Raw genomic sequence first — 13343 nt, 5'->3', positions numbered from 1 at the left:
ATATAACCCTCGATTTTATAATTTAATGTCACTCAGAGGCAAGCAGACACTTTAGTTCTTAATCCTCCTTCCCACCTGGCAAGTCCGGAGAAGCCACATTAATGATTTTCAATCTCCCTGGATGTCTCACAGAAAAATGATGACACCAACAGGATCCTCAACGTTTCGTACAACATTAAGACATTTTTACCGAGTGAGAGCAGAATGAACTGGAAAGTGGCGACTGGGTTGGGAGAGAATATTTAGCGGCCTCTTGAAAAAACTAAAAGCGCAATGGCTTATTGTCCCTCTGGGAAGAAATGTAAGAACAGAATACAGCACTCCCCCGAGACCCAGGCCCACTTCTGCAGCTGGGGCTGGATAAAGCGGCCTTTGCTCAGCTTCCTGGCTCTGCCCTGGAGCTGCTTCTTCACCACAGATCAAGGACAAAGCAGGGCAACTGGCACTTAGGAGCACATACGTTTGCCTCGCACACCAGGAAAGAAAGTGAAAATCACCCCAAGGAAGAGACTGGGTAGGGCAGAGGTGTCATTCTGGAGCACAAACCGAAAGCTTTACTGTTGTGTTATGACCAGGATCTGTCTCAGGGGTCCTGGTCTCAGGAACATAATCAGATGTGGCAGAACATGTCTGAGTGCAGAAGAGGTTGTTTATGTCATACATGTTTTGACATTTTTTTTTCTTTTCAACTCTCAACAGGCCAGGTCTCTGGTGGAAATGCTTCACAGGTTATTGTCTAGTTTGTCTCAAGTGCCCTGTGGCCTTCAAGTAAGAATAGACACAGCATTAAAAGACAAATGGATTGCCTTTGTACTTTGTACTTAGTATCTAGTTCAGTTCTCCAAAAGGCCAGATAGTTTGCCTATAGGGAGGAATCGGTGCCTAGAAGAGGGAGGGCCTATGCCAGGGAAAGCTGTGGCCTGAGGCTTCCCATCACAAGATAGATCGAGGGTCCACGGATAAGGAGACAGGATGGAGGGAAGATGGGATACAGTGTAAGGACAAAGGTAGCAGAGAGGAAGCTGCGAGATGAAGTATAGTTCCTCACAGATCCCTTAAGAACTGCCTGCCAGGGGGCCGGACTTGGTCTTCCATTTGTCCTTAGAGACTGGGTCCGTGGGAGTGGTACTCAGCAGATGAAAGCAAAGCCAGAATGACCTCTTTAGAGGAGCAGATGAGCCAGGAAGGAAGAGTAACTAAGATGTTTTTGGAGAGATAAGAAAAAAAAAAAAGGCTGGAGAAGACAGTGAGAGCATTTCAAGAAAGGTGTGAGCCATCAGTAGGCATAACAAGCAGGGGTATGATTATGGCCATGATGCCGGACCCTGTGCTGTTACTCCATATGTGTGAAACAGAGGATTCCAGGCAGCACCTTGCCCTAGAACTCTACATTTTTGAAGCAACTTTTAGCTTTCTCTTGAATGCAAATACAAGGTGAGTCCACACCTTGTCTAAACTGACAGCTCCTCCTCCTTAGCACCACCCAGCAGTCCCTGGGCATATTACTGCTGCTCCAGAAAAGCCAGGCTGGAGAACTAACTGAACACACAGAAAGTCAGGGTACAACACCACCCCGCCCCCCACCCCCACCCCGGGAGGTGCAGGGGGCTGGCGCAGTGAAGGAGACCTCCACCATCAACCTGCCATGTGACCCGCCTGGGGGATCTGACAGGCAGACAGTTTCAGCTTTCCTAGGGGGTCTCAGGTAAGGTCAGTCCCCTGTGCTTGTTGCTTAAAAGGACTATAGTTCCTGCCGGTCTGTCAGAACCACCTCAGCCAGCCGCACATCCTGGTCCAGTTTCCTCCACTCCTCTTTGGGTTTCCTCTCATTTACATAGATGTGCGCCTCCCACATGCTCTGGCTGCTCTGGCGTTTACTCTGTTTACTCCTCCGCCCATTTCTAACTCCCAATCTTCCCTTAGCGTTTCCTTCTCCAGCCCAAGGAACAAAAGCTCCTTTTGAGGAAAGCCTTTGGGTCTCCTCTCCCTTTTCACCGCACAAATACCTGCTCGGATTCGAACCCTCCGATTTATAAGCATTTAACAGCGTTGTCAAGGCATTGCAAAAAGGCTGTGGGGAATGACATACACTTTCGAGGGGCTGAGAAACGTCCACAAGGAATTAATTTTCAGAGCCTTTAAAAGCCCAATTAGTGCCGGGCGTGGTGGCACACGCCTTTAATCCAAGCACTTGAGAGGCAGAGGCAGGTGGATTTCTGAGTTCAAGGCCAGCCTGGTCTAAAGCATGAGTTCCAGGACAGCAAAGGGTACACAGAGAAACACTGTCTTAAAAACAAGCAAACAAATCCCCCCAAACAAAAACAAAACAACCCAAAAAAGAAAAAAGCCCAATTAGTGTATATACTGATGTGTCTTTCCTGTTTTTTAAATTACATAGAAAGTCTGGCTTTGGCATCCACTCTCACCAGAGAAATAGTCAACTGTGACAATGCCATGAAATCGGCCCAGTCGAAGGCTTCTTTGCTCCTCCAGCAGGTTACGTTATAATCTCCCTGGAAGCCTGTGGAATGGGGGAGGGGAGGCACTTCCAACAAGTAAATCAGTCTTTCTCAGAATCAAAGACTAAAGTGTTTTTTGTCCTATGTTAAGCTAGCTGTTCTGAAACACTGAAATGTGAGCTTTCAACCCACAGCTGAAGGATGCCTAAGCTTTGAAGACCTACAGGATTCCTGACACTAGAAACATGCCCAAGACTACAGCATCCTTCACATTCTACTCCAGCACACACTTCTCAAACACTGGCTTCCAGAAAGACAGCAAAAGACCGTCCCATCATCCCAAGGACTGTGTTCAAGACTGGAGTTTTGCTTACTCTTCTGTATTCTTTCTTCTTTTCAATCGAGACAAACAAGACCACCCCCCCCCCCCACAAAACCAAATAAAACCCCAAACCAACTAACCAACCAATTTACCCTACCGAATACTTATCCACGAAAGTCACCAGCAGTCCATTCTTTGGGTCACAGAAAAAAAAGGTCCTTCTGAAAGACTTAAGGGAACCAGAACCAATCAAGAACTGGACCTAGTTGAGGGTAGATGCTAAGAAACTGGTTTTGCAGGGAGTAATGACATACACGGCCCTAGACCCAGCTTTCAGGAGGCTGAGGCAGGATGATGGAAACTTCAAAGGTAGCCTGAGCTATGTGAGGCTATCTCAAACCAACAGCAATGAAAATAAAACCAGACATCGCTTCTACAGGGAATAATTCAGGATGTTTTCTGAATCTCTGATTTACTAGAAAGCGAACAGATTCTATTTAGATTATTAGAACATTACATTTTTGTTGCAGTGAATTTTAAATTAATTTGCATTTCCTAACCTTGCTAACTACCACTTTTTGGCTGGCAGGAAAGCAGTATTTCGATTTTATCCCAATGGTGCTCAACACACACTTCTTTCTAGAACACCCTACAGACCATTGGAGTGGTTCGTTCAGGAAACTCTGGCATTTTTAAGAGAGACACTGGAGCTATTGAGCAAGAGGAACAACTCCATCCTGTTCCGTGTGGCACCAGGGGAAGAGGTGGCAACAGAACAACCAATTTCATGTAAGCCACTCATCCTGAGTGCGCATGCGCAGTGTGTCACCCACCCTCTGAGTGCGCATGCATACGCACGCCAGCTAAAGCCCTGGACCTTGGTTATGCCGGGCAAATGCTGCAGTCCCTGACCTACATTCCCATGAGCCAACGCTTATCTCTTTCAATCCTTGCCAGGAACCCCTTTACTGAGGTACCATAAACCTTCAGGATACAGATAAGAAGTGGGACTCAGAGTTTAGCTCTCTGAAAGCCTTATCAAGAAGCAGTAAAGGCAGGGATCAAATGCACGGTCACCAGCTGCAGGGCCCATGTTCCTCACTGTTCCATTGTCGAGGTTCCTTCTGGCTAGACAGTCTAAGACCTAGACATATATTTTGGGAAGGTAATTATAATTTCATAAATGACACTATGCATAAATGGTCACCAAAAAGAATGGAACTGTCAAGAGGTTATGCTATAGTTAATACAGCTGGTGAATACATAACTTTTAAAAATTGAAGCAAAGTATTTTTTGCTCAAAATCTTTATTAATTTTAACGGTAGAATACATGTATTGGCTTTACATAATGCTGCCACTGCATAGCCCCAAACAGGCAACACCTAAGAAGATGAAGGAAGCCAAGCTTTCTCCAGTGCTAAGATTACAAGGACTTCTTTCTCTCTTATCTCAGCCTTTCCTCATGTTCTATATTGAATACACTCATACCACCCTCTTAGGTTACTAAGCTTCTTGTGGAGTTTGTTTTAAAAATTATTTATCCAGAAGAAAATTGGCCTGTTAGAAAGTTCATGTAATAACCCAAGGACTTCCTCCCACCCTGTGAGGAAGATCTTTGCCACAGTGGACTGTATTATTGACTTCCAAAACAAAACAAAAACCATTCTACTGAAGGCAAGAACCAAGCAATTGTTCTATGAACAATTAGGAAAGGGCTCAAAGGCCCAGCCCGAAAGCACTGGCTCAAGGTTCACAGACAGGTCACAGGTAGGATTTTTTTCTTTCTCTTTTTTCTCTCTTTCCTCTCCCTCTCTCTCTCTTAAGAAGACAAGAATGACCCGGCAGCACTAAGAACTGCCACCACCACAACATAAGGACAATAAAACTCAGAAGAAAAATACCCTGACACATTCTTTTTTTTTTTTTTTTTTTTTTTTTTTAACAGACAATATAGCTGAGGCTGGCCTTGAACTCCTCCCACCCTCAGGCCTTCAGCTCCTCTCCTTTTTCCAAAGGTGGTTTCATTTTTTTTTTTCCAAATAGAATGATGTTGTGAAGTAAGCTCAAACATTACAAATACCAGTCACTGAAAGGGAGCTACGCTGTGCAATACCTTAAACTTGAGGCATCCGGAAGCCAGAAACCCTAGGTGCACAACCTAGGGTCTTAAGACACAAATTTTGTTTTGAAAAAAGGTAAACTCTTGGGTCTTTACCGAGTTCTCTGCTTGCTTTATAGCTGCAGTCAGCTGTTTGGTCTTCCTTAAGACATTTTTTAAAAGGGAGTTAAAGTTAAAACAGTAAGACTTGTGGGGGTTTGAGGGTCTCTGGTTGGCCCAGGCATAGCAAACACAGCTCTGGCAGGCCTTCGTCCCCCAGCAGCCCCCCTGCTCCTCCCATAGCCCCATTCACTTGGTCTTGCTAAAAAATTGTTAGATTACATTCCTGAAGGTAGCCACTAAAGTCTATTCCCTTACTTGGACACTTCTTCCTCCTGAAGCTGACAGCCAAGCTCCAGCTATCAAAGTATTGAAGTCCAGCAATCAAAAGCCTGCTTTGGTCATTTAATTAACACGCCTAATTACAATTAAGCATCTCATCCCAACACGAGGTTTTCCCTCTTCCTTTTATAAATTGCCATTTTCCTATGTGCTGTGTCCACCTCAGTCTGAGGCAGTTCTTTCTTCCACCCCAGGACAAACATCCCTCCCCCTCTCTTGCCTTGTCTCCCCTCTCCCTTGTTCCTACCCCCTCTCCTTTTCCCTCTATCTCCTGTCTTTGTGTCTTATTCTTTGACCTTTGTCACTCTGGGGCAACTCCTTTGTGCTGAGAACTTGGTCTTGGGGTGTCCTCAACTCCCTTTTGTAGGTCCCATAGACATCCCCATACAAAACTCTCAGGCCATTGCCATTGCTCTTGGTCATCCCCTAGAACTTGACAGTAAGATCCCATTATTGAAGACATCACACACTCGAGTCACAGAACATCGAGAAATCAAGTGGGTCCTGAGCAGAAAGCTCCATTTCTATTGGCTACTTTTTTCTTCTTTCTCTTTTTCTGGTTTTTCAAGACAGGGGTTCTCTGTGTAGCCCTGGCTGTCCTGGAACTCACTCTGTAGACCAGACCAGGCTGGCTCGAACTCAGAAATTTGCCTGCCTCTGCCACCTCCCAAGTGCTGGGGTTAAAAGCATGTGCCATCACTGCCCAGCTTATTGGCTAGCTTTTACAGTGCTAGAAGGTGATACACATATTCTACCCACTGAGCTGCATGCCCAGTGCAGATTTTTTTTCCTTTCCTTTTTTTTCTTTCTTCTTCTCCTTTTTTTTTTTTAAACAAAACTGTATGGAAACTTTAAAACTTTATTTATTGCTTTATTCTTAGCTCTACTAATATCAGCATTATACTTTCACAGCAAATAAATTCATTAGTTAGAAGTAAAATTCAAGGAGATGCAAATCTGATTAAAAAATTAATGTTACATTTCAATTAGAAATCTCAATGTGAGTTCATGAGAAAAAGAACCAAACACAATTCTTTGCTCTGTACACTGGCAGGGTTCCGAAGATGGAACAAATAGGAAAGGCATGCCCAGCCACACTCACCATCTCAGCTACTAAATGGAACTGGTCTCCTTTGGGCAATTTTAGGTCAGAGGCAGAAATCATAAGGAAAGGAGGTCTGGCTGTTGGAGAGAAAATGACCCTGACACCTCTGGATGGAGAGCTCTAGCAGAAGTGCGGTGGCTAACAGAAGAATTAAGTAGTTAACGTGACTTTTCCGAAGTAATTGTAACTCACTTATATTTGATGAGGGAATGCTGCCCTTCACAAAAGGCCAGCTAACTGAGGTAGTCAGAACAATACGGTCTGATGGGAACTTAAGAACATTTTTCTTTAAAAAGCTCACAGGGAAAAAAAATAACACTGAAACAAGCTTTCCAGGTGATTCTGATGGCCAATTAGCTTGTCAAATTTCAGGCTGCCAGGCTGTTTCTTTATGAGAGAGGCTGTTTCTTTATGAGAGACAAGTTTATTCCAAATGTGAAATAAAGGAACTCCTAAATAGAACATGCATGATAAAATGGGCTATCTAGCTATTTTAAATAAAAACCCCAACATTTTAATTATTAGACTGAGTTACATTGTAGTTACAGAGTGGTTTTATATGAAAAGTATTATATATAACTCAAGCTATACAAATAAAAACCTTATTCATCAACTACTACCTATTCGTTAAGTATACTGAATATTTGATATGTTAGGACCAAGCAGGGGAGGGCGACTCAGTGGTTTAGAGAGCATTTCTACTCTTGCAGAGGACCTGAGTTCAGTTCTCAGCAGCCCCACGAGTGGTTCACAAGAGCCTGTAACTCTAGCTACGGGGGACTGGATGCCCTCTTTTGGCCTTGGTGGCACCTACATTTATGTGCACATACCCAAATACAGACAGACACTAACACATAATTAAAAAGAAAACTTAAAAAAAAAAAGAACAAGTCAGGATATGGTATTTAAAAGGTATGGGAAATCTCATGAATCTAAAACATAATGAACAGGGCTCTATGCAGAACAGACTCTGTGGTTTGAGTGTGTGGGGATTACTGTCAGTATTAATAGCAGTAATTCTCAAAGTTGCTCATTATCTTTTAAAGGGCTCATCTTTTCTTAAAGCACAGAGATTGCTTATCCTTCAGAAATTAAGTAGAGGTCTTTCTGAGAACTGATTTGGAGACATGCTAAGGTTAAGATTTGGGGTTTGTTTTTAAAAGAATAAACCTGCAGAAAAAACCTATACTGTTTTCAAATATATTCAGGAGCTGAGACTAGCAGATTTTCACCACCAACAAAGTACTTCTGTGGCCTTAGCAGCAATTTTATTTACAACAGTGATGGGGACAGAAGGCAGAAGGGGACTAACTTTGGCTCTAAAGTGGCTGTCACAGATCCTTGCTCCACTGTGACCTTCTGCCATGGTTTAGCTGTGTCATCCCAGGGAGTTGACTCTGATACATGGGGGCAATAGTGTGTCCGACTCTGCAGAGCCATCAAAGGGGTCCACTGAGATAATCTCACCTACAAGGCACCGAGTAACTGGGTGCACGTGTTTACAAGTCTAAGGAAGCATCTAGAACATACAGTCTGTCTTCCCTGCTTTAAGCCCATACTTTCACAAAATCACTGTCCTTAAACCAATATCAAGCCTAACTCTGGGGAAACAGATTTATGTGGAGACCCTTTGGTCCACAGACCCTGCATCTTGGGATGCTGGGCAACAGCTGAACTCTAGGAACAGTGATGGCTCCTGGAGGGGAGATAACTGTGCATGGGAAGCCAAAGTCAGCACTGAGCATCTTACAGTGCCCTTGAGAGCTTATGTTACGGCTTTTGTTACGGCTTTTGAATCTAACATGGGTTTCTATTTTGTATGTTTTTATCTTCCTATTAATTCTTCTTTATTGTGTTATGTAAAGATATTGGCCTGTGACTGATAGGAAATGAAAAAATGAAACACCCAGACAGCAGACAGACAGACAGACAGACAGACAGAGCATGGTGTTTTTACTGCCATTGGACGAAACCACTGTAGAATAAGTCGTGAGAACAAAGTTCCTGCCTCCTTTTATAAACCACAGTAAAATGTAAGTACATCTCTCTTTAGATCAGTCCCTCTGAATAGAAGAAGGAATTGAAATGTGGGAGAGGCTCAATAAAGCTGAATTACAGAGTACTTAGGTAACTGTAATTACTTTAAAGCTTTGCCTGTGTGTTATACTACACATCACAGCAACTTAACATTTAACTCAGAGTGGATCTTAACAACGGGTCAAACCTACCTTTAAAAAACTTTTTAAAGAAAGTCTAAGTATTTAATAACTATCTTATATAACTGACGTTGAAATCTTATTTGCAGTATATCATAGAGCATTTTCATTTTCTAAGTTTCAAGGGTTTAGCTCAGTGACAACGCATACGCTTAGCTTGCTGGAGACGCTGGGTTACAGCCCTGGTACAAAAAGGAAAAGAACTCAAGTCCAATAATTAAACACTCATAGAACATAGTTATCTACTGATGGGTAATCCACTAGTCTTAAAGAAAAAACAAACTCTGCTTTTATTTCACTTACTAATTAGTTTCTAACCAAAGGACTGATTTATGTATTTCAGTACTAATACGGTTAATATCTCTGTTCTATTTGAAAACTTTATCTTAGCACTGGCTAATTATTCTATTCATGTTAATGTTTCCTGAGCTAGTGAATAATAAAAGAAAAGGCTATCCCTGTCTATTTCCTGCTATATCTTTAGCACTGAGCAGACAGTGTTGAAAATAAATAAAATACAAAATAACTGCCGGGCATGGTGGCAAATGCCTTTAATCCCAGCACTCGGGAGGCAGAAGCAGGCGAATTTCTGAGTTCAAGGCCAGCCTGGTCTACAGATTGAGTTCCAGGACAGCCAGGGTTACACAGAGAAATCCTATCTTGAAAAACAAAAAACAAAAACAAAAACAAAAATAACTGAAATGACGTGGCATTCTCTGGTAGTGGGGGCTGATTGAAGAGAGCCAGGCTCATATATGACAGTGTTTAGGGCATACTCTCCTAGTCCAGGGAAGAAACTGGGACCTGAAGGTTGTGTGCATGTGTGCAAGTGCGTGTGCTCTCACGTGAGCATGGGTATGCATGTGTGCCGTCGTGCATGTACAAATGCTGTTGGATAGTAACAAAAGAGTGATTGAATAAATGGCTGCACTGGGCAACTGTCAACATTGAAAGAACACATATGCTTGTGTCTGAGACTTTTTAATATTTATTCTAAAATTAACCGAGAAGAAATTTCCTTGTTGTTATTCAGACAACACAGTTAATTTCTCTAAACTCGACATAATGTGATTAGGAATGGTCAAACTACAGAAATCTCTAATTTCGAGAGTTTCCCAGCTGTTCGTTCTTTCTAGTGCACGTGGATGGGATAAACCATGTTTCTGTGTACACACACACACACACACACACACACACACACACACACACACACTTCTTGGTAGCCATTGCTAGATGCCGTTTCCATGGTGAAGCATACATAACAAAGAGAATTCTAGGTGTCCTACTAGCTTGTTTTCACAAATAATAGCAATTTCTAGAATCCTTCTGAGAAAGTTTCTGCTTTTCAGAGACCTTTATCCCCTAGCTTTCCCTCCTACTCACCTTTATTCCAGTAGAATAGTAGCTGGAAGAAAACCACCCATTCCACCCTCAAATTTAAAAAAAAATGGTTTTCAGCCAGCATTGGGATGGGGGTGGGGCTGAGTGAAGCTTATTGTTTTGAGCATCAGGAGCTGGTGGTCACCGAGAAGTGAAATGGTGTCTGCCTTACACGAAGCAACGGCGTAAGATTTAAGGCAGTGGGGTTTTCATACTATCATTTGAATTCTTAAAGCAATTCCACTCAACTAATGAAGAGCATAAGATCCTGGAATTTAATCTGTCTTGCCTGTCTCCAGACACCAAGAGGAAATTTAATGAAGGGATATGGTTACAAAAATTAAAGTTATTAAGAAATCCAATCAGAGGAGTCCTTGGAGTCTGATGATTTATGGCACTATTTTATAAACACCCGTCAGCGTCCTCAGCATTTTTATTTTCCTTTGAGAGTCTCTTATAAAAGCATCATCTACAAATTAAGTTTACCAAGCCACCCTTTAATAACTTACAGAAGACTTGGAAACTATCTTGGCCCCTCCAAATTGCCACAGAAGTTGGTAAAACTCAACTTCATGTTTCTGTGTTTCTTAAAGCATGTTTAAGGAAAATCATAGACGGCAAAATCACCCCCTGCACTTAAAAAACAAACCACTACTCCTTTGAGAAGCACAGTCACTAAGTCCAGTTTAAGTAAGAGTACTTTGTGTACTTGTGGGTGGGTTAACAGAAGTTTAGTTTAAGCTGTATGGGATGCTTCTATCAAAGCTACAACTTCGGGAGGCTGAGGTGGGAGAATGTCACATATCCCAGTCCATCCTGGGCTACACAGCGAGACCCTACCTCAAGCAAATTAAAAAGATACAAACTAAAATACCCTTTTCGTGTCGGCTCTGTCTCTCACAGCTATTACGAATGGATGAGGTATTAATAGGACAAATTTATAACTTTTACCACGTGAAGTGAAAGTTACATCTTGTGACAAGGGATGGTAGGATATTACATTGATTTCATGGCTGTAACTGGATACCTAACAGAAGCAACTTAAGCAGGAGAGGGTTTCAGAGGACATAAAGGCATGGAAGGTATGGCCCCAGGGCTTGATCTGTGTTAGCAGAAGCTTTCAAGAGTGGCCCTCTGCCTCTCCACGGATGCAGAGAGCTCAGAGCAGATCCCACCTTCAAGATACACCCACACTGATCCCTTTCGGTTAACTTGGCCTTAGTCCTAACGCTCCCACAACTTCCCAAAAGAATAGCACCAGCTAAGGGCCGAGTGTTCAAGCACAGGACACTGTGTCAGGACTTTTCATACTCAGATCATAATTGATGCATAATTTCTGCTTTGAGAACTATTTCTCACTGTAGTAATGGGTTACTATACGAAGCTATCTTCACTGACACACTTGTCCAGACTAAAGACTCACATATGTAAAAAGGATAACGATTCTAGGGTTTACCTATGACTTACAAAACTAATTTATGAGAGTGTCACCTGATACGTACACAATTTGTACAGATTTTTTTCCATAATGGTACAGTTCTGTTAACTGGGCTCACTAGCCATGTCTTTTTTTTTTTTTTTTTTTTTTTTTAGCATTCTCCGAGTAAGTAGTTAACAGCTATGAAACTGTGGGCTGTATGCAAATACATAATAAAAACAGTATATAAGACCAGGAGGCATAGAAACCTCAATTCAGAAACCCTCACACCAAATCCCTGGGAAACACACCTGTCACAAGCTTGCCAAATAGAGGATCCAAACACCAAAAGCATATCAGTGACCCATGCTAGTAGGCTCTTGCATACATAACGATCTCTTGAAAATCTTATTGAGAACTACACTTTTTATACATGAAAGCAGAGAAGCTTGGCAGATCAAATAAACTGTCTAGGTTAATGTAATTCATCATGAGGAAGCCAGGATTCGGACACAGACATCTTTAATATCAAAAGCCTTCCTGCAATCTCCACAAGTAAGAGTAACGGACTTAAGGATTTTCAAGCATTTTGTGTTTTGTAGGAAACATTCATTTCTACGTTGAAATGCTTGAAGATCCGCAAGTTTTAAGCTTAGCTTTGCATTTTTTTAGGAAGACTGTGTCTCTCAAGTCAATTAGTAGTTGGAATGTATTAAGAAGAGAGGACACACTGTATAGATAGCATTATCATTTGCTTTGAAAGCATTTTCTAAGAGCTAAATGTTTGTAAAAATGGTGCTAATGTCATCCAGTCCAATCCTTGCCACTAGAACAGTTTCAAAACAATAGTGGCTTTTATATGAATCTTGAAAAGCTTCCATGAACCACATGAGGCTCTGTATCGTGAACTCAGGTCTCCGGGTCAGCAATGGACAGTTCTGAATTAGTCTGGATGCTCAGATTTGAAAGGGTGGAAAGGAGCAAGCAGAGGCAGGGAGTTCATTCGGAACCTTCTAAGTGGCTGGATTTGCCCCCCTTCATCTTCCTTTGTGTGTGCATATATCTCTAGCATCATTGGCCCTGGAATTAGAACCAACCAAGGCCACAGCACCTGCTCCTCAGCTTGGATTCCAGTGGGGTGAAAAGGAGTCAGATTATCCTAGGGTTACAGAAAGGAATGGGTCCACACGCCGAAACCACAACTTGGCTACACAACCTGGCACCGGGCCATCACCAAGGCAGTGGGTGTATTCCTGAAATACAAGCACAGGCTGTGTGCCAGGATGGGCTGATACCACCTCTGCTATTTCAGAGGTATCGAATAACATTGTAGAAAATGCTGTCCAACTACTGGACGTAGAAAGAGTCTGATTTTAAAAAGAAATCCATAAAGCTGTTAAGTCTGGGAACAAAACAAAGATAGGGGTGACAGGTTTCCCTTCAAAGCATTCTATAAACTCTATGTGCCAAACTCCCAGTAATAAGACTCCCAGGCTTGGGAATCTAGATTCAGACCAGAGGGTGGAACAGCTCAGTTGGTGTCCACTGTGCATAGGCTCCAAGGTCCCTGGGGCTAAGCTGAGTCTTTCAATTCTTTCCCGTACAAAAAGAGACTTCTTAAAATTTAGTGTTCTCTTAGGACTCTTAGTCCCCACAGGCTTGATTTGATCACAGTGAGCGCTTGACCTTTCTTCTTGAACACACTTTGTGTCTCAAGGGGCAGTCAAGTTACGAGATAAGAGACTGGAAGCCACGGTGCCCTTAACAAAGTGATCTCCACTAAACCACAAGTTAATGACTTCTCAAAACAAAGCAGAGGCTAGCCGAATGCAAGGGTTGAAATACTCATCACGCTACAGACTCCTAAGAGTGGTAAGCGTTTTAAAGCACATCTGTCATCCTAGTACTTGGGACAGAAGCAGGAGGATCAAAATGTCAGGGCC

At 42.5% G+C, this 13343-nt stretch overlaps 1 protein-coding gene across 4 annotated transcripts in view; it reads right to left on the bottom strand.

Moving 5' to 3' along the window:
* The window catches only part of Galnt7 (polypeptide N-acetylgalactosaminyltransferase 7), a 131746-nt gene that overhangs the window by 76680 nt on the left and 41723 nt on the right, over window positions 1-13343 (bottom strand). Inside the window, exon 1 of one of the 4 annotated variants that reach the window (XM_085843949.1) lies at window positions 76-219. The exons of the other annotated variants lie outside the window; for them this stretch is intronic. Coding sequence (XP_085700075.1) covers window positions 76-99 — 24 coding nt within the window. The 5' untranslated portion in view covers window positions 100-219. Of the gene's footprint in view, window positions 1-75; window positions 220-13343 lie in introns of those variants that run through there. 4 annotated transcript variants of the gene reach the window in all.

The sequence above is a fragment of the Mus caroli genome, unplaced genomic scaffold (genome assembly GCF_978045245.1).
Source record: "Mus caroli unplaced genomic scaffold, Mus_caroli_1 scaffold_10, whole genome shotgun sequence".
NCBI lineage: Eukaryota > Metazoa > Chordata > Mammalia > Rodentia > Muridae > Mus > Mus caroli.
The sequence above is the reverse complement of the archived record's forward strand: the minus strand, read 5'-3'. Positions and strand labels throughout refer to the sequence as shown.